We start from the raw sequence: 26,644 nt of genomic DNA on the forward strand, positions 1-26,644 counted from the left end.
TGTTTTGTTGGGTCAGCAAATGAGAAGTTTGAGGCAGTATCCATGCTGGACCTGGAGACATGCTCTTTAGGATTGGGTACCAGTGTTGGCGTGGCCAGTCTGGTGCAATCAGAATCATTTTTGGCTTCTCTTGTCTGACCTTTAGGAGTACTCTGGGAAGGAGAGGTAGTGGGGGAAAAGCGTATACTGTTAGATTTTCCCAGCTGAATGACAGGGCGTCCACTTTCCATGCTTGCTTGTGGTAAATCCTTGTGCAAAATCTCTGCAGTTGACAGTTGTGAGGGGAGGCAAATAGATCTATATCTGGGCATCTCCATTTCCTTATTATCATCCTGAAGATTTGCGGATCCAGTTTCCATCCGTGGGGATCCATGAGGTTTCTGCTTAGTTCGTCTGCCAGAGTATTTGTTTTTCCTGGCAGGAATTGTGCTTGCAGGTGAACTTGAAAGACCAATGCTGTGTCCCATAAGGTCATTGCTTGTCTGCAGAGGGGGTAGGAATGAGTACCTCCCTGCTTGTTTATGTACCACATGACCGTAGTGTTGTCTGTCTATCAGTAACTGTTCTGGATAAAGCAGGTCCTTGAAAGCTGTCAGGGCATTCTGAACAGCTAGCATCTCTTTTTGATTGATATGAAGATGCATCTGGTTTGCAGGCCATGTGCCCTGGATACATTTTCCTGAAATATAGGCCCCCCAGGCATAATCTGATGCATCCGTTGTCAGTGTCTGTCTGGCTGTGGGTAAACTGAATGGTAGACCCTTGTTGTGGCGACAGGCTTCTGCCCACCAGCGAAACCCATGTTGTAGGCAGGGAATGACTGCAATTACTGTCTCCAGGCTGTGGCAATGCTGAGTCCAAACACTTGTCAGATACCATTGCAGCTTCCTCATATGCAGTCTGGCATATGGAATTAGTAGAATGCAGGATGCCATGAAACCCAAGGCCTGCAGGATCCTTGCAGATAAGTGGGATTTTGTTGCCAATTTCTTGAAGTAAGTAGTCAGTTGTTTTTGCTTGTCTGGAGCGAGATAAGCCATCTGGGCAGTTGTATTTAAGCTTGCACCCAGGAATATTATCTCTTGATAGGGCACTAGCTTTGATTTATTTTCGTTTACTGTGTACCCTAGGCCAATTAGTAATCTTTTTACAAACGCCAGATGCTTTAGTAGAGTGTCTTTGTTCCCTGCTTGAATTAGGCAGTCGTCCAAGTAGGGATATATTTGAATTCCTTTTTGTCTGCAAAACGCAATTGCTGGTGCCAGGCATTTTGCAAAGACCCTGGGCGCAGTAGATAAGCCAAAGGGCAGTGCAGAGAATTGGTAATGCATTGCGCCAGCTATAAATCTGAGGTATCTTCTGCAAGATTATCTGATTGGGACATGCAGGAATGCCTCTTTTAGGTCCAGAGTTACTAGCGAACTCTCTTGCCCAGCATGGGTAGTAGCTGCTGAAGAGTCAACATCTTGAATTTTGGAACTTCCAGAAACTTATTTAGTGTAGACAGGTCCAGAATCGGTCTCCAGGTTTTGTCCTTCTTGGGTACTAGGAAAAGTCTGGAGTAAAATCCTTGCCCTTGTCCTTGTTGTGGTAACTTGCTGAATGGCCCTCATGTCCATGAGGACTGTAATTTGTTTTTGTCTCTGCCCATTGATTGTGTGGCAGGTCTGGCATGCCCTTTGACCTTGGTAGAGTGTGAAAATGGAACCTGTAGCCTTGGGACACATGTTCAGAACCCATTTGTCTTTGGTAACCATTTGCCAATTTGATGAAAAAAGTGCCAGTTTTCCCCCTAAGGGGGCTGTCAAAAGAAAACTGCTTGGAACTGGTAGAGGAAAGTCATTGGGACCGTTTCCTGTAAGGCTGTGATTTGTCTTCTCTGCTTTTGGAGGTAGGAGCACCCCATTGTTTAGGCCTGTATGAGCCTTGGGGCTGAGATCTGCCTCTGGGACGCCTGTATCTGCCTGTTTGTGGTCTGTCTGACACTGGAAAGGACCAATTTTTAGAAGGCCAGTTCCTGCTAAACCTGGGTGGCTGTACCTGTAAGAAATCCTTGACTGTCTGCATGGATTTTGCTTTATCCTCCATTTTTTTCAACAACTCTTCTGCTTTAGCACCAAACAAAGTATCATGCTGTAATGGTGCATCTAATAATTTTGCTTTAACATGATCAGGCAGATTTTGTTCCTTTAACCAAGCGTGCCTTCTAATAACAGAACCTGTAACAGCAGCCCTGCAAGAGGCCTCCAATGAATCATAACCGCATTGCAAAGTATGCTTTCCCACTTGTTCAGTTGCATGCAATGTTGTTGTTGTTGTGTCTTTCGGCTTTTCCCTGTTAGGGGTCGCCACAGCGGAACTCCGGTCTGCTAATGATTGGCAGTAGATTTTTACGTGCTGGCTTGCCGGGCCTAACGCACAACCTTCAACGAAGGAACGCCCATTGACGCATGTCGCCACACAGAAGATGCTCTAACTGAGAATCGAATGGGCAACGTCTAACTGTGAGGTGACAACGCTACCGCAGCACCACCACCGCGTTCAGTTGCATGCAATAAATCCTGTAATTCCTTGTTCTCTGAACATTCAGTATTTGTCAACATTTTCTGTTTAAGTAATGACATTAAATATTGCTGATATTTAAGCACATGAAATTGACAATTTAAAGCCCTTACAGCCAAGGTGGCAGAAGTGTATACTCCCCCCCCCCATCTGTCTAGAGCCCTAGAATCCCCATCAGAGGGGACAGGGTTTTTTGCAGTGGAAGCCTTAACCCCCCTTGGGACCCTGAGAAATAGTTTCTGGGTCAGCAGCGGGGTTTTTATATAGGAATTTATGAGAATCCGGAACCCTGTAGTAGCAGATGCAGGGGGTAAAGAGTCAGGGGACTGTCCGGACTCTGAAAATACATCATCTACAATGTCTAGAACAGGTGGAATGGCTAGGGGTCTGTGCTGAGGAAGGAGCAGGAAGTCTCTGAGCCTTTTCTTGGACTCAGAATATTCTTGACTCTCCCAGTGGAAATGCTCCCTCATAGCATGCAGTGTTTCCCCAAAAGAATAGTCCTCGGGAGGAGAGGCTGAAGGAATGGATTCTTCAGCATCAGAAGCCTCATAGGGAAGCATAGAGTAATCCTGTTCAGAAGAGGAATCGGAGGAAATAGATACCCGATCAGAAGAATCATACTCTGTCTCTTGCCTAGGCCTCTTATCAGGAGGGGAATGGGAGCCCCTGATCAAAGTAATTAGGTCTTCGGCCATTTTGAGCATCTGTTTTTTAGGCATGGAAGTCTGAATAGGAGAATGCTGTACTTGTTTCTTTGTCTTTAGAGCTGCTTTAGTCTTTGTCTTTGAAGCTGAGGATGGCTTAATATATAGTTCTGTAGGTCTGAAGACACTCTCAGAAGCCGATACCTGCTCAGCGGCTCCGGACCCATCTGAGGGATTGATTTCCGAGTGTCCAATACCTTGAGTTTCCAGAGGCCCAGTCGGCTCCACGTGGGAGTCGGTAGCGGCCTATGGCTCTGAGGTAGCGGGCGCCAGGGGCTGTGAAAGTGCCTGAGAACCGGGGAACTGGCGATTGGCCTAGAAGAGGCTTCGTCGTCGGTTTTGGACCTCGGATGCCTATCCTTGTCTGTGCGTTTTTTTTGTAAACTCCGGCTGTCGGCTGTTCTGCCGGCATTATGTAATTAAATCGTCGGCCAAAATAATGAAATGCAAAATCGAACTGACGCTTAATAGTGCGTTGGTTGAATCTAGCACAAAACCGACAGCTAGCAACGTTGTGATCAGGGCCTAGGCAAGGAATACAGTAAGAGTGAAAATCCTTATGAGGTATTTGCTTCCCACAAGAAATACAATTGTTAACTTTTTCTGACATTGGTCTGGAGCAAGAAAAAAAGTTTCCCCAACGGGGTACTTAGCTTTAATGAAGACTTCGGTTCTGAAATTCAGCTTTGAAAATCTCAGGAGTCGGCCGACCGGCACTTGCCAACTGCTTTTGCTTCGTACACCGCGCCACAAGAAAGACTGGAGAAAATGGAGTCGGCTGCATCTTTTATACCCCTGGCGTACTGACATCAGGGAAGAGACGACAGCAGCTGACGCCAGACCTAGACTTTGGAATTCTGGCCGACTGCGGGTAGCCTGCCAGCAGGATAACCCAAGAGTAATGACTGCAACAGTGAAACACGATGAACATCTTGTTTTTGTGCCTCTGCCCATTGATTGTGTGGCAGGTCTGGCATACCTTTTGCCTTTCGAAGGCTGTGAAAGTGGAACCTGTAGCCCTGAGGGACTATATTTAGGACGCATTTGTCCTGGGTGATAGTGTGCCAATTTTGTGAAAAAAGTGCTAGCCTTCCCCCTAAGGGAGCTGCCAAAAGGTAAGTGCTTGGCATTGGTAGAGGGAAGTCATTGGAACTATTTCCTATATGGCTGTGATTTGTCTTCTCCGCTTTTGGAGGTAGAAGCACCCCATTGTTTGGGCCTGTATGAGCCCTGGGGGTGTTGTCTGCCTCTAGGGCATCTGTATCTGCCTCTTTGTGGCCTAGGAAAGGACCAATTCTTAGAAGGCCAGTTCCTGCTAAATCTGGGTGGCTGTACCTGTAAGACACCCTTCACTGTCTGCATAGATTTAGCTTTATCCTCCATTTTCTTCAACACCTCTTCTGCCTTGACACCAAACAAAGTATCATGCTGTAATACATCATCCAATAATTTTGCTTTAACATGATCAGGCAGAGTCTGTTCCCTTAACCAAGCATGCCTTCTAATAACAGAACCTGTTACAGCGGCCCTGCAAGAGGCCTCCAGTGAATCATAACCACAATGCAAAGTATGTTTTCCCACTTGTTCAGCTGCATGCAATAAATCCTGCAATTCCTTGTTCTCAGAACATTCAGAATTTGTCAACATTTTCTGTTTTAACAGAGACATTAAGTATTGCTGATATTTAAGCATATGAAACTGACAATTTAAAGTCCTTACAGCCAAGGTAGCAGAAGTGTAAACTTTTTCCCCCCATCTGTCCAGTGCCCTAGAATCTCTATCTGAGGGGACAGGGTTTTTTGCAGTAGCAGCCTTGACCCCTTTGGGACCCTGAGAAATAGTTTCTGGGTCAGCAGCAGGGTTTTTATATATTTATTTATTTGCAGTTGGTTTACCAGGATAGTCCATTGGGCCAAAATAACCTGTTTTCAATGGAGTCCTGGGGAGAAAAGCTCCAAAAACAATTAGCAAGGTTACAATAAGGTATTTAGTTTCAATTATACAATTCCTATGGACTTGGAAATACAGTAGACTAGTGTACAAACATATACAAATATTACAATCTTGTATCACTGAAAACAATTTACAATATAGAAACTGAGAGGCTTTTACAACTCAGGGTGGGTTACACTGGAGATATCTTTCATACATTCAGGATGAGTAGCTTAATACAATCAAGAGAAAGGTATATGAGCTGACATAGAACCTTTCAATATAGAAACAGAGAACCTTTTCCATCAGATGGTATATTTACACTAAGGTACCTTTAAGTATTCAGAAAAAGCGAATACAAGCAAGAAAAAGATCTATGAGTTTAGGAGAGTACGTAGAAATTCTCATTATGAATAGGGGAGCAGAAGTGAAACTTCTCAGTATGAGGAGATTATGTTGGGTGGGAGCAGGAGCATTCCCACTGGGAAATTAGGTGTGATTGAAGGGATTTTTTGACTGAAAAGTGATTTGTGATGGTATGAATGGATGGGGGTAAGGAGTTCCAGAGACGAGCAAGACTGTAGGATAAGAGATTTTTTCCAGGGGGACGAATTGGTTTATACAGTTCAATTAAGTTTTGGTTGTTAAATCTTAGAATTCTATCAGGGAGGTGCATTTTGAAGGTAGAGGAAAGGGATGGTTAGAGGGAGGGATTGAAGATGAGTTTGTGTGCAAGAGTCAGTTGGATGTAGGTGAGGTGATTGGGTAGTTCTAACCATTTTAGTTTGTGGAGAGCTGAACAGTGGTGTGAGGAGGACTTATGGGAGGTAGCAAACTTGACAATTTTGTTATAGCAAGAGGAGAGCTGTGCTTTGAGAGAAGATTGTAGGTTAGTTAGAAGTGGGGCTCCATAGAGGAGGGATGGGATGAGAAATGTGGTGGATAGGGTGAATTTGGTGGAGGGTGTAAGATAATGATTCTGTCTGTAGAGCATGCCGAGTTTTTGGTGGGGTTTTTTTTTATATTTAGTTGAAGATGGGAATTGAATTTAAGCTATCAATTTGGACCCCAAGTAATTTGGCCTCAGATACCAGTTCTAAGAGTGTATTGTTGTGACTAGTAATAGTGAAATTACTTGGATTGAAAAAGGTAGCTTTAGAGGGGGTGAATACCATTACTTTGGTTTTGGAGGCATTGAGTACAAGGTGATTTGTTTTCATCCATTGTTCAGTGGTTGAGAATACATCTTGAGTAAGCTTTAGCAGTGTGGGGATGGAGGTAGCAGAGCAGATTATAGTTGAATCATCTGCGTATTGGATAATTTTAGTTGAGAGGATAGAGTTATGGAAATCATTTATGAATATATTGAAAAGCAGGGGACCCAGTATAGATCCTTGGGGAACACCGGTTGGGGTGTTAATGAAAGGGGAGGTGGCTTTTTTCCATCTCACTGCCTGATATCTATTGGATAAGTAGCTAGTGAACCAGTTCAGAGAAGAGGGTGACAAGTTAAGCTTGGAGAGTTTAGTTAGTAATAAATTGTGGGAGATAGTATCAAAGGCTTTAGAGAGGTCTAGTAGGAGGGTAGAGAGAATGTGTCCTGTGTCCCAGGCTTTGTTCACAGCTTCCAGGAAGGAGAGTAGGGCTGTCATAGTACTGTGTCTTGGTCTGAAACCATGTTGAGTTGGAGTTAGTAGGTTATTGTCTAAGAGGTATGGTAGGAGTTGTAGGTGAATACACTTTTCTAAAAGTTTAGAGATAGGAGATAGAATAGCGATGGGACAGAAATTAGTAATATTGTTACTGATGCCTCCTTTGTGCAATGGAACAACAAAAGCCTTTTTCCAGATTTGGGGTACCAAGATTTCTTGAATGGAATGGTTGATTAAAATGCTGATGGGGTAGGCAATGGCTTCAGCAGCTATACTGAGAAAGTAAGAAGGAATGTTATCAGGAAGATTAGAGCATGGTTTTAGTTTCTGAAGTAGTTTTTTATGGTGGATGTGGATATAGGTTTTAGTGAGAATGGTGGGAGGGAGAATTTGAGAATGTTGATGATGGAGTGGAGATAGGGGGATGGCAGTGGTGAGGGGTGAAATTTGGTAGGGGAGGATTGGGGTGTAGTGGGGGGTATGGTGGGGTTTGAAGATGAAAAGGATGAGGTTAGTTTGGAGATGGAATCAATGAAGAAGGTGTTGAATTGAGTGGCCAAGTCTATGTTAGGAGTGTTAGGGTCTGGGCTCGGGTTATCTGTTTTGTTGGGATTGAGAAAGGTAGACATGCATTTCAAAAATTTTTGAGGGTTTTTGTTGTTGTTTGGATTATGGAGAAGTAATTTTTGTCTATCGGAGATAAGTTTTTTTTACTTTGTTTGAGTGTTTTGTATTCGTTATGGGCTAGGGGAGTCCTATGTTTCTGATATGATGACCATGCCTTATCTCTAAGGTGCATAGTTACTAGTGTGTTTTTTGTTAGCCAAGGGGCAGTTTTGTTTTTTATTCGTTTTGTTTTTATGGGGGCTTGTTGCTCTAAGAGGTTTAGAAAAGTTGAGTTAAAGTGGGCGACAGCCTGTTCCAGGGGTAGAGTTTTTAGGGTGTACCAGTTGATTGCTTTTAGAGAGTTGGAAAAGGTAGTGGGGTTAAAGTTTTTTTGGCAGCGAGTAGTAATAAAATTGTGAGTAAGATGTATGGGTGAAATTAGTCGGTGTGTGAATGTGGGCAAGTGGTCACTAAGGGAATCAGGCAGGGTGCCACTATGTCAGAAGTAATGAGGGTGGGAGACTAATATCCAGTCTAGGATACTATCACTGGTGAGGTTTTTTGAGGGCCGAGTTATGGAGTTGATCAGTTGAGAAAAGTTGTAAAGATTAATGTTAAGTGGATTTGTGGGAGACTGTATTGCAGACCAATTAATATTCATGTCACCCATAAGTATAGTTTCATTGTTAATGTTATTGGAAAGCCAGGAGAGGATATCTTCTAGTGTAGAAATATTGTTGCCTGGGGGGATGTAGAGGGAGGCTATGCATATGTGTTTGTGTTTATTTACTTGAAGCAGAGCCAGGAGTAGTTCTGCATTATTGAATTGGGGAGTTGGTATGTTATAAGGGGTAACTGTTAAGGAGGATAGGTATAGAAGGGCTACTCCACCTCCTTTTTTGTTTGTTCTATCTTTTCTGATTATAGAGTAGTTGGGTGGAATTATTTCTGAATCTTTTATATGAGGTTTTAACCAAGTTTCAGAGATGGACAAAATGTCTGGTTTGTTATATGTAAGCCAGGCATGCAGATTAGAGATTTTGTTAACTATACTTTGGGCATTTAAGGAGGTGAGTAGTATGGATTTATCCATTGGCGGGGATGAGGATGGGCCTGGGTTGGGGTGTATGTCTACTAATAATAGAATAGAAGTCAGATATAGCATTAGGTTGGGGAGGTACTTTGTTTGCTTAGAGACGGGATTGAGTTTAGCCCCTCTCTCTTTCTTCAAAAGGCTGCTAAACAGATTGCATACCCTATATCTTTACTCATTAATAGGACTATCCAAGAAGGAACCATACCAGATATATGGAAAATCTCTCATATCATCCCACTACACAAAGGTGGAAACTCTATTGACTTTACTAACTTTAGACCTATTGCTCTTCTCTCTCCTCTTGCTAAGATTATGGAGAAATGCATTCATCAGCAACTCATACATTATCTCTCTTCTCACAACATAATTGCCAACTGTCAACATGGCTTTAGGCCCCACCATAGCACCTCCACTGCCCTCCTTTCTTTCATGGATACTATCAACAACTATCGAAACTCCAACATCTTCTCATCTGCTCTATTTATTGACCTCTCCAAAGCATTTGACATGGTGAACCACTCTTCCCTTATTAATATACTTAAATCCCTCTCATTTGATAACCTGGCTTTAAAATGGTTTACCTCCTATCTTAACAACAGACATCAAGCCGTCCTTTGGGACAATCATATCTCTTCTCTATTGCCTGTTTCAATTGGAGTCCCACAGGGCTCTATCCTAGGTCCACTTCTCTTCTCCCTATACATAAACGATCTCAACACAGTCATCCCTCAAGCTACCTGCATCCAATATGCCGACGACTCAACAATCATTTGCTCAGCATCCACCCCACAGAACTACTGTCTCTAACTCAAACTACCTTTAACACTGTAGAAACTTGGTTTACTAGACGATACCTCCTCCTTAATGCTAAAAAAACAAAACTTCTCCTTTTTTCTCCTACCACTCGAGCCTCCCCATTAAACTTCAACATTTTGTCTAATGACTCTACTGTTATTTCTCCTGACACAACAACTAAACTGCTAGGAATTACCATCGACAACAATCTGACTTTTGATCAACACATCAATAACACCATCAAAACTGTTAATAAAAAAATAGGATCATTATACCGTATCAAACCTTTTCTCACACCTTCTACCAGAGCTACCATTGCCCACTCCCATCTTATATCTACTCTCTTCTACGCCTCACCAATCTTCACTAACCTTAAGAAGGCCAACCTAAATAAACTTGCAACTTGTTATAATAGCATTGCCCGATTTGCCACCAGCAACCCTTTCAAAACACACCACTGTCACAACCTAAAACTCCTAGGCTGGCTTGAGCTACAAAACTGTCTTTTGATCTCACAACTTACCATTGCTCACAAGATACTCTATCAACCTTATAACACCCCTATACTTTCTCAACTCTTAATCCCTTACAATAATCTTACCTCCCTTCGATCTTCTTCCAAACTCACGACTAAATCAGTAAAGTCCCATAACCTAGCTGGTGACTCTCTTTTCACTAATACTATAGGAAGGATATGGAATCAGCTACCCACTGATATCACTCTAACTTCCTCCTTACCTCTGTTCAAACAAAAAATCAAACTGTATTTCCAAAATCACTGGCTCTGTTCCTGTTGGACTCCTGACTAATTTCTTCCCTCACCTCCACCACTAGAACTCTACACTTTACTTAGTAAATATACTTACTCCTACTTCTTATTGCCCTGTTACTAGCCTCTCATGCTCTAACCTACTCTTCCTTTCTCTCTCCCCTGTCCTCTTATACACATTCTAACCCTTCTCCTCTCCAGACTATTTCTTCTTTCCCTCTTCCTCCTTTTTATTCCCTTCTTATCTCCTGTTTTACTTCTCTTCTTCTTATTTCTTTTGAAACCTTCTTGCTAATCCTAATTTTTCATAATGCTTTATACTGAACAACAACTTTTGTAATGCGTTTTACTTAACAACAATTTTTTTTTTATAGTATGTTCCTTAGATACTTCATGTATATTTATTTTTTGTTTATTCATGTTACTAAATGATAATTCACTTTGTACTTAATTATGTACTCTGTAAATTGTCCCATTGAAATATAGTATGAGTGGAGCTTTTCTCCTCGGGCCTCTACTGAAAATGGACATATATCCAGCTAGACTAGCCCGGTTAACAAATGTAAAATAAAATAAAATAAATAAAATAAAATTTAAGGTAGTTGTTGTAGGGTTCGGATAGTTGTGAGGAGTAATAAGTTTATAAGAGAAGAAAAGATGGTGTTTTATGGGGTATAAGCATGGAGAGATTGGGAAGTGTGAATGTAAGACAGGTAGGTTAAGATGGTTAATAGTATGAAAGGATGGAGTGTGGTTATAGTTAGTTGGCAGGGTCAGGTAGTAGATATAGGATATGTTGAGGAACAGTACTAGATGAGTACAGAAGGATATGGCTTTTGAGAGCATAGTGGGATAGGATATTGAGGGAAGGTATGCTGTGGGTGGCTAGTTTACTAGGTATGTGAGTTATAAATTTTGGGAGGAGACAGAGAGGGGAGGTATGGAAGAGTATTGGTGAAAAGAGAGGAGGAGTAAGAAGTGGGTGTGGAAGGGAGGAGATTACTAGTTGGTTGGGGCGGGGTGATGGGTGTGGCTAAAGGGTATAAATGTAGAGGTGCTGGGGGTGGGAATTGGGGGCAGGGTAGGGGAGCGGAGTGAGCCCGCAGGGCGAACGGAGTGGGTAGACCCAAGGGAAGGCTAAGGGTGAACAAGAACCAATCTGTGGAGCACTAGTAGCTGAAGGTAAGTCCAGGGGACAAGGATTAGGTGGGATGGGGTGGGCTTGAGTTGAGAGAGGGGAGTAGAATAAAGTTTATTATAGATCAAAGCAGCCAAATAAATAAGTAATTAAGAGATAGTGAAAATAAAGAAGTCATGAAACAGGAATTATGTGGAGAGGGTGCCACCTAGTGGACAAACACTATAGTACACCTGTGGCTCCACAAGGACAGATCCCTAGAGTGGGAGGATAAGGGGGAGTCTTTTGTAGACCGCTGCAATTGTTCTTGTGGGGAGTGGGAGGATCAGAATAGACCAGAAAAGTGGTGGATAGCAGTAGTATGATGAAAAGGGCTGGCCCTGATTTCACAGATATGCAAGTCTACAGAAACAATAAGAAAAGGCAGTAGTTACTCTGACTTGCTTGTTTTGCATACCTGTCTTACTGAAATAAAATAAGCCAATTTTACCAAGGAGTTATGTGGAAATTAGGAAGACAAGAATTTGTAAGAGAAAAGGTTTAGTAGAACTAGAGAAACAGCAGAGCATACAAATAGTACAGCATCTAAAGACAGATTGCAGTTAGAAGTACAGAATGGGGGGGGGGGGCAGCTAATGTTCTGAAACAATAAGAAAATCAGTAGGTACTTTATATATATAGAAATTTATGAGAATCTGGAACCCTGTAGTATCTGTCTGGCTTAAAAGGTGCAGGAGGTAAAGAGTCGGGAGACAGGCCGGACTCTGAAAATACATCTACAATGTCTAGAACAGATGGAATAGCAAGAGGTCTGTGCTGAGGTAGTAGAATAAAGTCTCCGAGCCTTTTCTTAGAATCTGAATAATCTTGGCTCTCCCAGTGGAAATGCTCCCTCATGGTATGCAGGGTTTCCCCAAATGAGTAATCCTCAGGAGGAGAAGCTGAAGGAATAGATTCTTCAGCATCAGAATCCTCATAGGGAGGAACAGAGTATCCCTGTTCTGAAGAGCAGTCAGAGGAAATGGAAACCTGATCAGAGGAATCATATTCAGTGTCTTGACTAGGCCTCTTATCAAGAGGGGGATGGGAACCCCTGATCAAAGTAATTAGGTCTTCGGCCATTTTGAGCATCTGTTTCTTAGGCATGGAAGTTTGTCCTGGAGAATACTGTACTTGTTTCTTTGTCTTTAAAACTGTTTTAGTCTTTGTCTTGGATGCTGAAGTTGGCTTGATATAAAGCTGTGTAGGTCTGAAAACACCCTCAGAAGCAGATGCCTGCTCAGCGGCTCTGGACCCATCTGAGAGATTAGTTTCCGAAGGCCCAATACCTTGAATATCCAGAGGCCTAGCTGTCTCCATGTGGGAGTCGGAGGCGACCTGTGGCTCTGAGGTAGCGGGTGTCAGGGGCTGTGAAAGCGCCTCACTGAGAACCAGCAAACCGGTGACTGGCCTAGAAGAGGCTTTGTCATCGGTTTTGGACCTCTGATGCCTGTCCTTTTCTTTTTCCTTGCGCTTTTTATGAATTCCGGTTGTCCGTTGTTCCAACGGCATTATATAGTTAAACCTTCGGCCAAAGTAATGAAAAGCAAAATCGTACCGATGCTTAATAGCGTGTTGGTTAAATCTAGCACAAAACTGACAACTAGCAATGTTGTGGTCAGGGCCTAGGCAAGGAATACAGTTAAGACTGAAAATCCTTATGAGGTATTTGCTTCACAAGAAATACAATTGTTAACTTTTTCTGACATCGGTCTGGAGCAACAAAAAAAAGTTTCCCCAACGGGGTACTTAGCTTTATAGAAGACTTCGGATCTGAAATTCAATTTTGAAAATCTCAGGAGTCGGCCGACCAGCACTTGCGAACTGCTTTTGCTTCGAGCACTGCGTGGCAAGAAAGACTGAAGAAAATGGAGTCGGCTGCATCCTTTATACCCCTGGCGCACTGACGTCAGGGAAGAGGCGACAGCAACTGACGCCGGACCAGGACTTTGGAATTCAGGCAGACTGCGGGTAGCCTGCCAGCAGGATAACCCAAGTGTAATGACTGCAACAGTGAAACATGATGAACATCAGTTAGTGTATACATACTTTAGTGACAGCCATGGACTAAACGCAACTTGAATAAAATTAATAAAATCAGGACCCAACTAATAATGCCACTGTAAAAATGGTAACATAAAAAAAATAAAGTAGAGGAGGGCAAATCAAGATTCCATGGGAAACATGGCACTTATTAAACAGCAAAGGGTACTAGTACATTAGGTACTGCAATTTAACATTATCTCAAAATGGGGACATTTGCAGAACAGAAAATACAAAATATTAAAGAAGAATTTGCAACCATCTGGCTCTCAGAAGGAATAAAAATAACTAGGCACAAACTTCTCCTTTATCAAAGTTGAATCTTGAAACCTTCAAGTCCTGGGTTAACCTGACTGCAGAACCAATCCACCTACAAGTAAGATATTAAAGGTAAAAACAGCTTTAGCTGCATCCATTTCTTGTATTTTTCACCACTACGTATCATAACCTCTTCTTCATTTCTCTCATGATGCAGAACACAGTCCCAAAAAGGTGCAGACCCAGGATGAAAAGACAGTAGACTCCTCACATACAGCATCTTTCACATTTTTAAGTCAAATTTTTAAGTCAAATGTGCAGCTGCCTCTAAATGTCATGCTACTTAGTGATAAATCACCACATCTATACCACTGACATCATTCTTGCTGGCAACATACTGCACTACAATTGGCTGAAACCGTATAAGAACAGATACCTTTACCCTTTAGGCACTGTCCTTGTCAGTCATCCAAAGAGAGTCACAATTACGTTCACTCAAAACTCCTCTTCCTCAAACCCATTTTACTTTCCTATCCTCTATCCTTCTCTGAGATCTTCTGCTGTCAATAACATCAGCAGTTTAGTAGCCAAACATGACTGCAGGTGAACCATATCATACTTTGTCCATCCGCAGCTGTCAATTTTTTTCCTACAGGAAGGCTCTTCAATGATTCCTTCCAACAAGATCTAAGCTATAACCACTGAACTATAACAACCACACAGAGTTGTGATGACTTCAGACTGTAATTAACACCTGCCCTTGTTAAGGGTCAGGAGCTTTAGACGGATTAACTATACAATTTCCCTCTCACTACTTACACATTAGGTGGTGAAATCACTGCTGAGTGGGTCACATGGAACAAACAATCTTTTGTGCCTTGTCTTCTTCACTTTCAGCAAAGTACTCTGCATTACAAGGGAAAATGTGAATTGAAACATTATTTCCCCACAAAACAAAAAAAATACATACAGTATTCACGTGGTTACCTTCATAAAAAGGATGAATGAATGTTTAGGCATATGACAATATAAAGGGGAGCAAAACAGTCCCAATTCCAGTGTGCTCCACAGAAAAAAAAAATAGGAGTCTTATTTTCCAATCACAGCATTGTGCAATCTGTTTAACATATGCTGCAATAAATTTACTTTGGAATATTTCCTGTGTTTACTCACATTTTCAATTTAAATTCAGTTCCATAGAATCAAATAATCTTGGCAGTGGAGAAGAAAAAATGATGACATTCTCTGCCATGACTGGGTATTTTGGGGACTGTATGTTAAGAAACCTGCCTCATAGGTCCAAGATGCGCATTTCAATTATGACCTCTGATCATTGTCTTTGTGAAGTTCTGCATATACTCCCATGTCGGCAAGGATTTTCCCTGGTACTCTTTCTGTCATTCACCTCACAAAAATCATGCTATTTACCTGATTACATTAAATTGTTCATATTTACTGGATACATTAGATTGTTCATATATATATATATATATATATATATATATATATATGCTGTATGCATCTCCTCTTGCCCAGGAGGCCCAAGCCACGGCTGAAAAGGGTGTGAGAAAAAGCTTGTGAAACAGACACTGAAAGAAATGAGCAGCAGTTTACTTTTAAGTGCAATAAAGAATACAAGAACTTCAGCTGAATTAAACTCTGTTCCACAGAAGGAAACAAAATATGGTCATGTCATATTGCCACCCATTTTACAATAGCACCATCATGGAGTGGCACCTATAGAGATGACCAGTTCTCATACCAGATACAGACACCTACAACAGTGATAGAAGATCGACATTTTGCAGAAAGTCAACAAGATGATGAAACATTACTTTCTAAAGATAAAAACTTTAAATCTTTAAAGAAGAACTTATTTTTTTCAAAGTAAAAGACAGTGACCTCTGATTATAAGTTAAAGATGAATTTCACAAGTTCATAGGTACATACTAGGCTAATGACCACTACAGCCTTTATAAGCCTAACCACATAATCCAATCCAACTGCCCTATTGTGTCCCTTGTAACATTAGCGTCTTAATTTGCGGGGGGAGGGGTATGTACATTTGTTAGGAGGAGGGGGGGTATATTTGTTAGCAGGTTGCTAAAAAGATATGTGGGGAGGTATGTTAGTTATGGATGTTAACTGTAGGTCTCTGTCTATAAAAGACACAAGGGCCAGCCAAGTTATGAATTTATGACTTCCCATTAAATGGTCAAGGTTATGTTTGAACAAGGTTGAGATGGACTCTGCTTCACATGGATTGGAGCCTATTCCACAGCATGGGGATCCTTTGAGTCACATACTTGTCTCAGCAGCATGTTTTATTTATGTCACAAGCAAAGTTCAAATCCCTGGATCTAGTGCTTCTGGTGTTGCTCGCTTTGAGGATATGCAAAATCTCCATCAAAGCTGGATTTAAGGATGAGTTATATGCCAAGCACAGATCACTTCTCAACAACCTGTGGGAGACAGAGTACAAAGGCAGGGCTCTAAGGCAACCTGTATAGACAGTATGTTAATACCCTGGATTCTCTTGGTTAGGAATGTCTCTGGGTGTTCAAGCTGTTGCATATGCCTAGTCACGTACATGCCAAAGAGTGCACTGCACTCACTGTTGGGTCTGATAAGTAGAGTGGAACTATAACTTCCCTGGACCTGGATGCCATACCCTTACTTATAAGTTTGGTGACATAAAATGATTTTCTTACTAGCCTGGCCACATGCTGGTAAAAGATTAGATTACTGTCTACATAAGCTCCCATTTTTTCTAACTAAAGAGTCAACTTTTAGAGGTGTATTATCAATGCAGCAATTTACTAGGGTAGATGTTTTCCCAAAAGGCACTATAATGCACTTCTTTGCACTGACTTTTAATCAGTGACTTTAGCATCAGTCATTTCTATCAGATCCAATGCTGTAATGGGGGAATTTACGACTGCTCCCAATCTGCAGTTGTCTATAAACTTGGTGAGCTAGAGGCTTGACATTAGCCTTGGCATCCAAGTAGTAGATGTCAAACAGGAATGGACCCAGCGCATAGACCTGCAGTACTCCACTGGTGACTTGCCTCTTGATGGAGATTGTCTCGCAGTCCTTACTTCCGGAGTCTTATTTGTAAGCCAGCTAGCAATACAGCAAGTTGTGTAGGGATTCATCCCTAGTTTGGTGAATCTGTCCTCAATACCAGAGTGGGGTATTGTGTCCAACCTTAGCCCGGTCTAGGTAGGCAGTATGTACTGTTTTCCCTTCATCCACTGCCCTTGTTGCTTTCTCAAAGAATCAGGTTAAGTAGGCATGCCCTTCCCTTGACAAAATCAAATTGGATTAAGTCCATTGCTGCTAGTTGGCCAATATCTTTGTTGATCATTTCCATAAGAATTCATTCCATGGCTTTGCATATTAGATAAATCAGACTAATGGATCTGTAGTTTCTGAGGTCAGTTGATGGTTCACCCTTGTGAATGGGGATAATGGTTTATATCTTCAATTTTTCTTGGTATGTGGCCTGTTTTGAAGCTACAGTTGAAAAAAGTGACAAGTGGTCTTGATACATCATGTTTCAGGCTATTTAAGAGGCAACCTGGATATTGTCAGACCCCAATGAAGCTGTGTTTTTAGCCTTCTTCAGCACCGCTGTGGATCTGCTCCTTGCTGATAGTTAGGGGGGGGGGGGCTGGTAAGAATTTCACAAGGTGTGGCAAGGGGGGGGGTAAACTTTAAGCTGAATTTGTCAGCCAGTAGATTCATTGTCCGTCTGCTCAGGGATAGTGGTTAACATTCACTACCAGTTCTGCACACTGTTGCATGTTACCACTCAGGTTTCACAGCCAGGTTTAGAAGGCTGGGTGGTTGTCTTTAACTTTAGAAACTATCCTTACCTTGTAATTGGCCTTGTTGCATTTAATTAGTCCTATTAGTTTCCGGTTTAGTATTATTAGTTAAGTAATATCATTATGAGAGTTGCTCTTTCTGACTTTGGACATGACCTCTTCCTTTTGTTATATTTCCTGTTAAAATTAGGATTCCACCAGTGTGGTTTGTTGTTAGGCTTACTTTTGGTAGGTACAGTAACCTCTAAGCAGCCATTTTTTTATACAGTGCTTCTGTGAATAATACTGCCCAGGCTGTTGTAAACTCTGGGTTGGGCAGGGCACTGAATTTGGACAAACTGTTACTTAATAGTATGCAGTCTTGCTTTAGAATAGTTTCTAATTTAACAAATTTTGTTGGGTTTTCCAAGTTTGTTTTTATTTCAAATGAGACAACTTTGTGCTATCATACTGTGGTATCAGCAGTAGACAAATTCCCTAGTGCCTCATAACAAACCCTACAAGAGTTTCAGCTGAAGTTTGAAACATGCTGAAAATGTAGTAACAGCATGTCTAACTCCGAAAGTGGGGTCAGTTTTTCCTTGATTGAATCATGACACCAAAGCAGCAGATGAGTCTTACTGAATATGCATATTCTATGTCTCATGACATGGCAGGAATAATCACATTACGATATATTACAGTCTCAGATACTAACATCTTTATGTTACGTACAACATACATACAGCTGTGTTTTCAGAGTCCAGTATACCTTAAAAATGCCCACTCATACAGAAAAACTACTTTCACAAAAATCACACCATTTGCTCTAAGAATATAAAGTATATTGGCCGAGTTCTAAAGTGTAACAAAACCTTGAAGATGGGTATAACCTCCTTAACAATACCAAATTATACAGTTTTTGACATAAAAAGAAGGCTGGTTTTGCAATTATTTCGTTAAGCAGAGTCTCCTGAAAAATTTGGAACTGAAACCCTACCATGATATTATGAAAGACTGAACCCACATTGCTCAACTATTTAAACTAATGAATTGAATGTTTCACCTCTTTGGGAGTTTCTTACTTCCTACAAAGGCAAGTTACTAACCAGGTATTGCAGATGGAAAAATTCACTTTGAAAATAAACATTAATATAGTGAAACCAAAATGTAAGAATTTGGTTTTCCCATAATTATGCACTGCAGTTGTATGCAAATTGTTTGTGTCTTTCGGCTTTTCCCAGTTAGGGGTCGCCAAAGTGGAAATCCGGTCCGCTAATGATTGGCAGTTGATTTTTACGTACCGGCTTGCCAGGCCTGACTCTCAACCTTCAACGAAGGTACGCCCATTCACGCATGTCTCCACAGAAGACGCTCTAGCTGAGAATCGAACCGGACAGCGTCTTACTGTGAGGCGACAACGCTACCGCAGCACCACCACTGCGGTACTAGACTGCAGTTATATGCAAATAATTGACCAAATACCTACTATGGTATTTTGTGGCTGTGGGTATGGAGAAAAAATGAGTGAACAAACTGTAATCAAACACTATGTAATCGTCATTTTTGTGAAATCACTTGTGTTAACATGCGCCATCTAACTGACCAGTACATAATAAACCATTGCTACAGCTCATTTTATCTTCAGATCTCTGCATTCTTACCAGTGAAAATGCTAAGAAGGGCAACCTGTTAACCACAGTTAGAAACTCAAAGTGCTTACATCACAGAATAAAATGTGAAAAATAACCATAAAGAACAGCAGGATTAGGCAATCCTTATAAACCACAGTTGAATTAAACATTCTGAAGGGGTGACTATCCATGTAGGTACATGTTAATAGTTATATACCACCATGCAATATTCTGTGCTCATTTCTTCCCTGTAGTGCTCTCCTGTACATCTATGTATTATATGATACAAAGGCGCAACTGCAAATGGACACCATTGAATATTAACAAAAGACATTAAATAAATGAATGCACATTTCCTCCACATCAGCTAGGAAGTTATTTCAGTACCAGCATCGTATAAATACGGTATTCTCCTCCAACAGTACAGAATTAACACTTTAAGATGTACTTACCCTTCCAACCTGACATCTGGTAAAGATCTGTTGAGTGCTATCATATCACTTGCCATTAAATTAAACTGATTAACTTTAAACATTTCTTTCATTTTTTCTTGATTTTCTTTGGGGATCAAGACTGGCTTTCCCATTTCTCCTGGACCTTCTTGAGGCTTGTGTACTACATCTAGAACAAGAAAAAAAAAAGTGAATATAGTAGCACTGAATACAAAAGAGACAGAATGTACTTGCAGAATCTTTGTAATTACAGATTCATCGGTGCTATACCCAAAAATAATTAGTAAGATCAGAGAACCTTATTGAGAATTGCATCATCTTATTTTATATATATGTGTGTGTGTCTACATGTTTGTTTAGGCTAGGAAAACTGACCAGTCAAATTACTGGTTACCCATACATCAAATATGCTCCATGCACAAGAAAAATGCCTGTGCAGGCCACTTAAACTTCACACTTGCTCAAAGATCCCTACACCCTCATAGAATTGAAAATCCAACAAACTGCCAACATCTTGAAAAAACATTTAGCATTCAAACTTGTCAAACACTGAAATGTTCCAAAAAATACAAAAGTAAACCAATAAATCAATACAAAAATCATGAAAAAACCTAGAAATACACATTTCCAATTCAAATAGATTTATTATTATGATGCACAATTAGTAAAGAAATAGAACAAAATAGGAATCAGGCCAGTGGTACAAATTAAACACACAAAATTGAAAACATTTAAAACCCAAATTTTACCTGATTAAAAACCATAAAAACCTATTAAGATAAAAAAAAGTAATATCCTAAAGTAAGTGTAAAATTTCACAAAAAGAAAGTAAAGCAATTTAGGAAGAGACAAGAAATGAATTAGATGAAGCAAACATAATCACCATAACAACAACCAGCCACTCTAAAGCCAGGAGTCAAACTACACCAATACACAAATATACTTATTTCCATTTGTTGGCCAAGATGGACCAAACTGGGTGGGACGTCACTTTTCAGTGGAATCCTAGGGAGAAAAATTCCTAAAGACCATATACATATAGATACACATAGGCATATATAAATATGCTCTAACGTTAAAAAAAAAAAAAAAAAAAAACACTAAAAAGAAAGTGCTACAATGCATGTGTAACTGATGGTATTGAAAAATGTATGAAATGCCTAGATAGACATGCACTGATCATGCACAGATAATGCAGACATTGACAAAAGTACAACTGTTACATAGAGACATATAATCTTGGAAGAGCAGAGATGATGCTGGTAGTCAAGATTAGCGGTCTCAAGAATGCAATGTAGCTCAGAGGTGTGTAACCCAAGGATGGGTGATATAAAGTTGTGTAAGTAGGTAGACGTGGTAGGGGATGGTTAGAAAGGAGAGGAGGAAGTAGAAGAGTATGCAGTCGAGTGACAGAGTAACTAAGTGCATGACAAAGAATGAAGTTGAATATTAGTTACATTTAGTAGGTGATGGAACAACATAAGAGGGAAAGGTGTGGTTAGTGTGGCAGAGAAAGAGTTAGTGGATAAGTGCAAGTATTGGCTGTGTTAGTAGTTTGAAGTTGTAATCTGTATATATAAAGTAACTATATTATTGGAATGAACTTTTGCGAACAGCAGAGGCACTCCCACTTTAAGGTTAAAATATACCTTTAGTTTATTTTGGAAGAGGTTTAGATTCTGCTATTGGGTCTGGATATGAAGTTCTAGAGTTTCGAAACAGACACAAAGGACAAGAGAGTGATGCAATTACTTTCTTGTGGTGATTTGACATTGCTCTTGTGATCCAAAGTGTCTCTTGCATGTGTACTTGAAGATAAATTTGTTAATAGCAGGGCATTTATTTGGCTGGTAAAGAATGCTATGGAAATGGAGTTGGGAAATTCCAACTAAAGTAGATGTTGAAGGCTAAACAGTGGTGTATTTTAGTTTATGCATTAGTGGCGAATCAAGATATTTTGTTATTGTTCTACTTTATTTGGTAGGGATTTGGGGGAAAATTAGGACAGGAGCTGCTTACAGCAAGCTTGATAAGAGGGACGGAGCTAGCTGAGTTCGTACTAAGGCAGTTAGGTATGGCATAACTCGATACAATAAAGTTTTTGGTTAGCTTTAAACTATGGCAGAGTTGATGTGAAGATCAAATTTAAGATAGTGGTTTATGATCCCCTCCCCCTAAAAGTTTTAGGTCAGTAGCCTGATCTAAGGTAGTACCTGTGACGCCCGTGCCCTGGCCCAGCAATCAAGGAGCCTCAGCCCTAACCACCAAGACCAAAGAGGGCATATATGAGGAAAGGATAACAAATACACACAGTAAAGTGCAATTTCCCTTAAGAGCACACAGAGATCACAGTCGGTCCGGGGCTGGTCACTCCCTTGCTCTCCAGGTCCCCAATAAGACTCCCGACTGGCACAGCTACAGGGTCCAGATCTCAGCTTAGTTGGGCAAGCCAAAATCTCCAGCACTCCCTCTGTCCAACCAGTGCTTTGTGTCCCTGCCCAAGCAGCTGACACACACACTTTGAGATAAGAGTTTATACAACCACACAGACATTTCTGGGGAAGGCTGGCACAGGTTCTCCAGCTGTGCCCCTTTTACCCAGACTATACGGTAGTACCCTGCCACCACCCAGCTAATAATTATCAGCTACTCAAAGGACCTTAAAAGGGTGTCCAATTATTACTGTGCAATATTATTATCCAATTGGTAGTATGACTAATCAATCAAAGCTTATTTGGAGTGACTTGGACAGTAAAATCTATAAATATACAATGTACTCTAGAGCTTAAATTATCTCCACACAAACCAGCCATAGTTAAAAAGTTTAAAATATTTAATAATAAATAATTAAAACCACAAGACAATACTTTCTACTTTACAGTCAGTGCTAGTCAATAGTTCAGAGATTACACAGAAATACTTAAAATAATTCAGTAGTACAGTTCAGACATCACAGAAAAAAAACTTAGTTTCATTTTTCTAGCTTCTAGCTATCCCTAAAAAAAAAACACAAGTCTAAGATAACTTACATAAGAAAACAGGCAGAGTGCTGTGAGTTGGATGATCAAGACAAAAATGCTTAATGCGTTCCGATTCTCTCTGTTTAAATTGCTATTGCAGTTCTGATAAACATTACATAATTCTTTTTCACTTTCCTGGAGTTCCCAGGCTATACATTAACTGCATTTACATTCATAACATCTTCCTTTTGTTATCTTGCAGCTGGTCAGGAACAGAGCAATAAAATACATTTACATGTTTAAATCTAGCAATTTAACTCTTGGTTAAAACAAAAGAAAGAATTTCTTCATCTAGACTTTTCAGTACCACTGCTTCTTCAAAGGGTCACTGCATGTTTTACTTTTGTCAGTAGAGTGCACTGTTGTCACATTTATTTCCAGTTCCACATGTAACAGTATTTCTTTATATTTAAGACAACAAGCCTGTAGTTTACATTCATATTTACAAATGACAGAATTATCTGTAAAATTCTATCTGGCTAGGCTGGCAGCCTTCACCCTTCTCTACCAATCTTCACAGTACCATTTGCAGAAAGTATGTTTACTGGAGGTGCATTTTTGAGAGTTGTGTTGGTTCCTAACAGAATTATTTTATTTTTCTTGGGAGTTTAGTATTTGCTGTGATTTTTAGTTTCCAGCAGGCAAATTCAGTTTGTGACTGTAATAAATCTAGGTAGCTGAGACATTCAAGTGTGTTCATCTGCATACTGAACACTGGACTCCTGTTCTATTACTTTTATGCATACCATTAATGAACATAATAAATAGAAGGGGACCAAAAGAGGATCTTTGTGGTACACTGACAGAAATGGCAGTAAAAGTAGAAAAGGTATCTTTACATGTGATAGCTTTTACTCTATTAGGTAGAGTTTGAACCAGATTACAGCTGAACTAGAGATATAAAGTTGGGTCAATCAACACAGAAATATCAGGTGGGGTACTGTGCCAGATTGGGAGAGGTTCAGAAAAAGTTATGCAGTTGAACTGACAATTAAGGAGTTTATTGCATTTAGGAAGGACAGAAGGGCTGTACAGGAAATATGACCCAGTCAAACCATGCTGAGGTGGGGCTAGTAATTAAGGTGATTAAGAAGTTGGTTGTTGACACATCTTTCACGTATTTTAGATAATGGTGACAGAATAGCTACTTGTCTAAGTTTACAGATGCTTAGTTCAATTCCCACTTTGTGGATTGGAATGATGTACAACTGTTTCCAAATGTGGGAAGCATACTGCTCTGTTACGGACTGTTTTAGTAGAAATTATACTGGATAAGCTATAGTGGGTAGAGTTCTTTAAGGTAAATCGGCAAGAAGTTGATCAGCTGCTCTACTGATGCAATACAAATACTCTGCCAGGCATTCTTTGGCACAAGTAAATGTGATGATAGGCTACACAAAAGTAAAACACTGCATGAATACAAAATACATATTAAGTAGAAACACAAACCTTACCACAGTAACACATTTAAATAATGACAATAAGCACACTATCAGCAAAACCAACTTAAGAAAGATGGGTGCATTACCATTTTTTCCAGTTCTCAGGAACGGTCACCACAATGACTACAACTGAATAGTTTTAAGGTACAACAAAGCATATTATCAGCCAAATCACCTTATATAATAATGATGGGGAAGCATTACTGCCTGCCAATATGTGCCTTCTTGGAGTTCCTGTTAAAATCATTATACTTTTGAATATTGTTAAGTATGAGTTAACTGGAAAGCAGTACACATGTTTATGAATCACTGTGCTACTGATATGTTGTCTCCTCATCAGGACTCATTCACATGCCAAAACTCAGCTGAGGTATTATGTGGTTAGCACCGGTTTATAAACTGGTGCTGAGCAATTGTACATAACCTTTTGACAGGACAGCCCCTTTAATTACCTTGAAAATTTCAAACCTCAAATCCACAAGAATAGTTATAAACCTACACAGCTACAAACTGGTTAAAAACAGGTAGTATAACCATGGACAATCAAACATATAATTACCATAAAAGCCAATAAATGTAAAATTTGAATAGCACAAAAATAAAGATACCCATTTTATAAGTGCATTTGTGAGGTGCAGAGATTGCATGGTCAAGGACTGTAAAACATCCACCCTTGGTGCCCATGTCTCACAGCACCACTCTGGGCATGCAATAACATCTGTACTATGCACACACACACACCTTTTTGTAATACTGCATACCTATGAACTCAAACTTACATATGTTTACTATCACGGTCTTGAAAATCGCAATCCTGTGACCATAATACCAAAAAGTACAGTTGTGTACTTACCATAAATGTAGATGTTAGAGTGTATTCACTGTTGCAGTCATTACAATTGGGTTACCTTGCTGGCAGGCTACCCGCAGTCGTCCTGAATTCCAAAGTCTAGGTCCGGCATCGGTTGCTGTTGCCTTCTCCCTGACATCAGTGCGCCAGGGGTATAAAAGATGCAGCCGACGCCGTTTTCTTCAGTTTTTCTTGCCCCACATGTCAGGTGCCCCCAAAAGCGTAGGCTAAAAATATGTCAAGGCATGCATGCACCAAGGTACATTTTTCCATCATCTACAAGCAAATACACCACATAGGTTGTATAGAATAGAGAAGTACAGATAAGTTCCAGCAAAGATAAGGGGGATGGTGGGAGGGTAACCTGGACTGCAACAGTGAATACACTCGAACATCTACATTTATGCTAAGTACACAACTGTACTATGTTCATCGTGTTTCACTGTTGCAGTCATTACAATTGGGTTGAATCCCAAAGCTAAGGTTGGGAGGCTGGAGCTAAATAGGATTAGGAGCAGCTATGAGGCCCTGCAGAACTGCAGTGGCAAAGCCTGCCCTGGATTTAGAGTAGAGTGGCAAGTGATAGTGCTTTGTAAAAGTGTGCACTGAACTCCAAGTTGCAGCCTCTAAAATGTCTTTGGTTGTACTCCTCTGAGGAAGGCTGCTGAAGTGGCTGCTGCTCTGGTTGAATGTGGCCTAATGCCCTTAGGCACTGATTTGCCATGTTGTGAATAGCAGAAACGAATGCAGTGAATAGTCTGCTTTGAGATAGCCTTTCCTTGTGGTCCTGCAGCATATGCCACTAGTAATTGCTCAGTCTTTCTGAAAGCTTTGGTTCTGTCCAAATAGAAGCACAGCTGTCTGTGTATGTCCAAAGAATGCAGAAGTCTCTCACCCTTATTCTGAGGGTTTCAGTAAAAGGTAGGCAAATGAATAATTTGGTTAAGGGTTACACTGGACACTACCTTAGGCATAAATGTCGGGTTTGTCCTCAGACAAACCCTATCTGGATGGAAAATGATAAATGGTTCCACAGCCATGAGTGCCTGTAGCTCTGAGACTCGTCTTGCAGAGGTTATTGCTAGGAGCAGAGCTGTTTTCCATCATAAAAATTTTATATCAGCTGTAGCGGCTGGCTCAAAAGGAGGCACGGTGAATTTTTCCAAGACATAATTGAGGCCCCATGCAGGTATTGGTGATCTCCTTGGAGGCCTTAAGTTTTTGGCTCCTCTGAGGTACTGCCTTAATAAAGGATGAGAAAAAATAGGTGGCTCTGTATTGTAATGAGCTGAAATGGCAGAGGCATGAATCTTAACTGATGAAAAGGATAGACCTTTGTCCAGCATCTCAGTTAAATATTGCAAAATCTGAGGAATATTTGGTACAGCCGTGTCAATCCCTTACGCCTGGTTCCAAGCACAGAATCTCTTCCATTTTTCAGCATAAGATTTTCTGGTACTAGGCCTCCTGGCCTCCAAAATAACACCCATCACTGCTTTAGAGAGAGGTGTGTTTTGAATGACTACACTATCCGCCATGCTGCCAGATTTAAGGTCTTGAGTTGGCTGTGCAGGATCTGATTGTTGTGTTGGGAAAGTAAGTGAGGAATTTGAGGTAATGTCCAAGCTGGGTATTGAGACAAGTTCCTTAGGATTGGGTACCAGTGCTGGCGGGGCCAGTCTGGGGCAATCAGTATCATTTTTGGCTTCTCTTGTCTGACTTTTAGGAGTACCTTGGGTAGGACAGGCAGTGGAGAAAAGGCATATATTGTTAAGTTTTCCAGCTGAAAGATAGAGCATCCACTTTCCATGCTTGCTTGTGATAAGCCCTTGTGCAG

The 26,644-nt window shown here is 40.7% G+C and overlaps 1 protein-coding gene across 4 annotated transcripts in view; it reads right to left on the reverse strand.

The window, feature by feature from the left end:
* Positions 1 to 26,644, reverse strand: part of GALNT1 (polypeptide N-acetylgalactosaminyltransferase 1) — a 1,910,365-nt gene that overhangs the window by 1,436,800 nt on the left and 446,921 nt on the right. For all 4 annotated transcript variants that reach the window (XM_044065104.1, XM_044065106.1, XM_044065102.1 and 1 more), the window contains exon 3: positions 19,496 to 19,664. In XM_044065104.1, the coding sequence (XP_043921039.1) occupies positions 19,496 to 19,664 (169 nt within the window). The remainder of the gene's footprint in view (positions 1 to 19,495; positions 19,665 to 26,644) is intronic.

The sequence above is a fragment of the Protopterus annectens genome, chromosome 3.part0, assembly GCF_019279795.1.
Source record: "Protopterus annectens isolate FY-2018-M chromosome 3.part0, PAN1.0, whole genome shotgun sequence".
Taxonomy (NCBI): Eukaryota; Metazoa; Chordata; order Ceratodontiformes; family Protopteridae; genus Protopterus; species Protopterus annectens.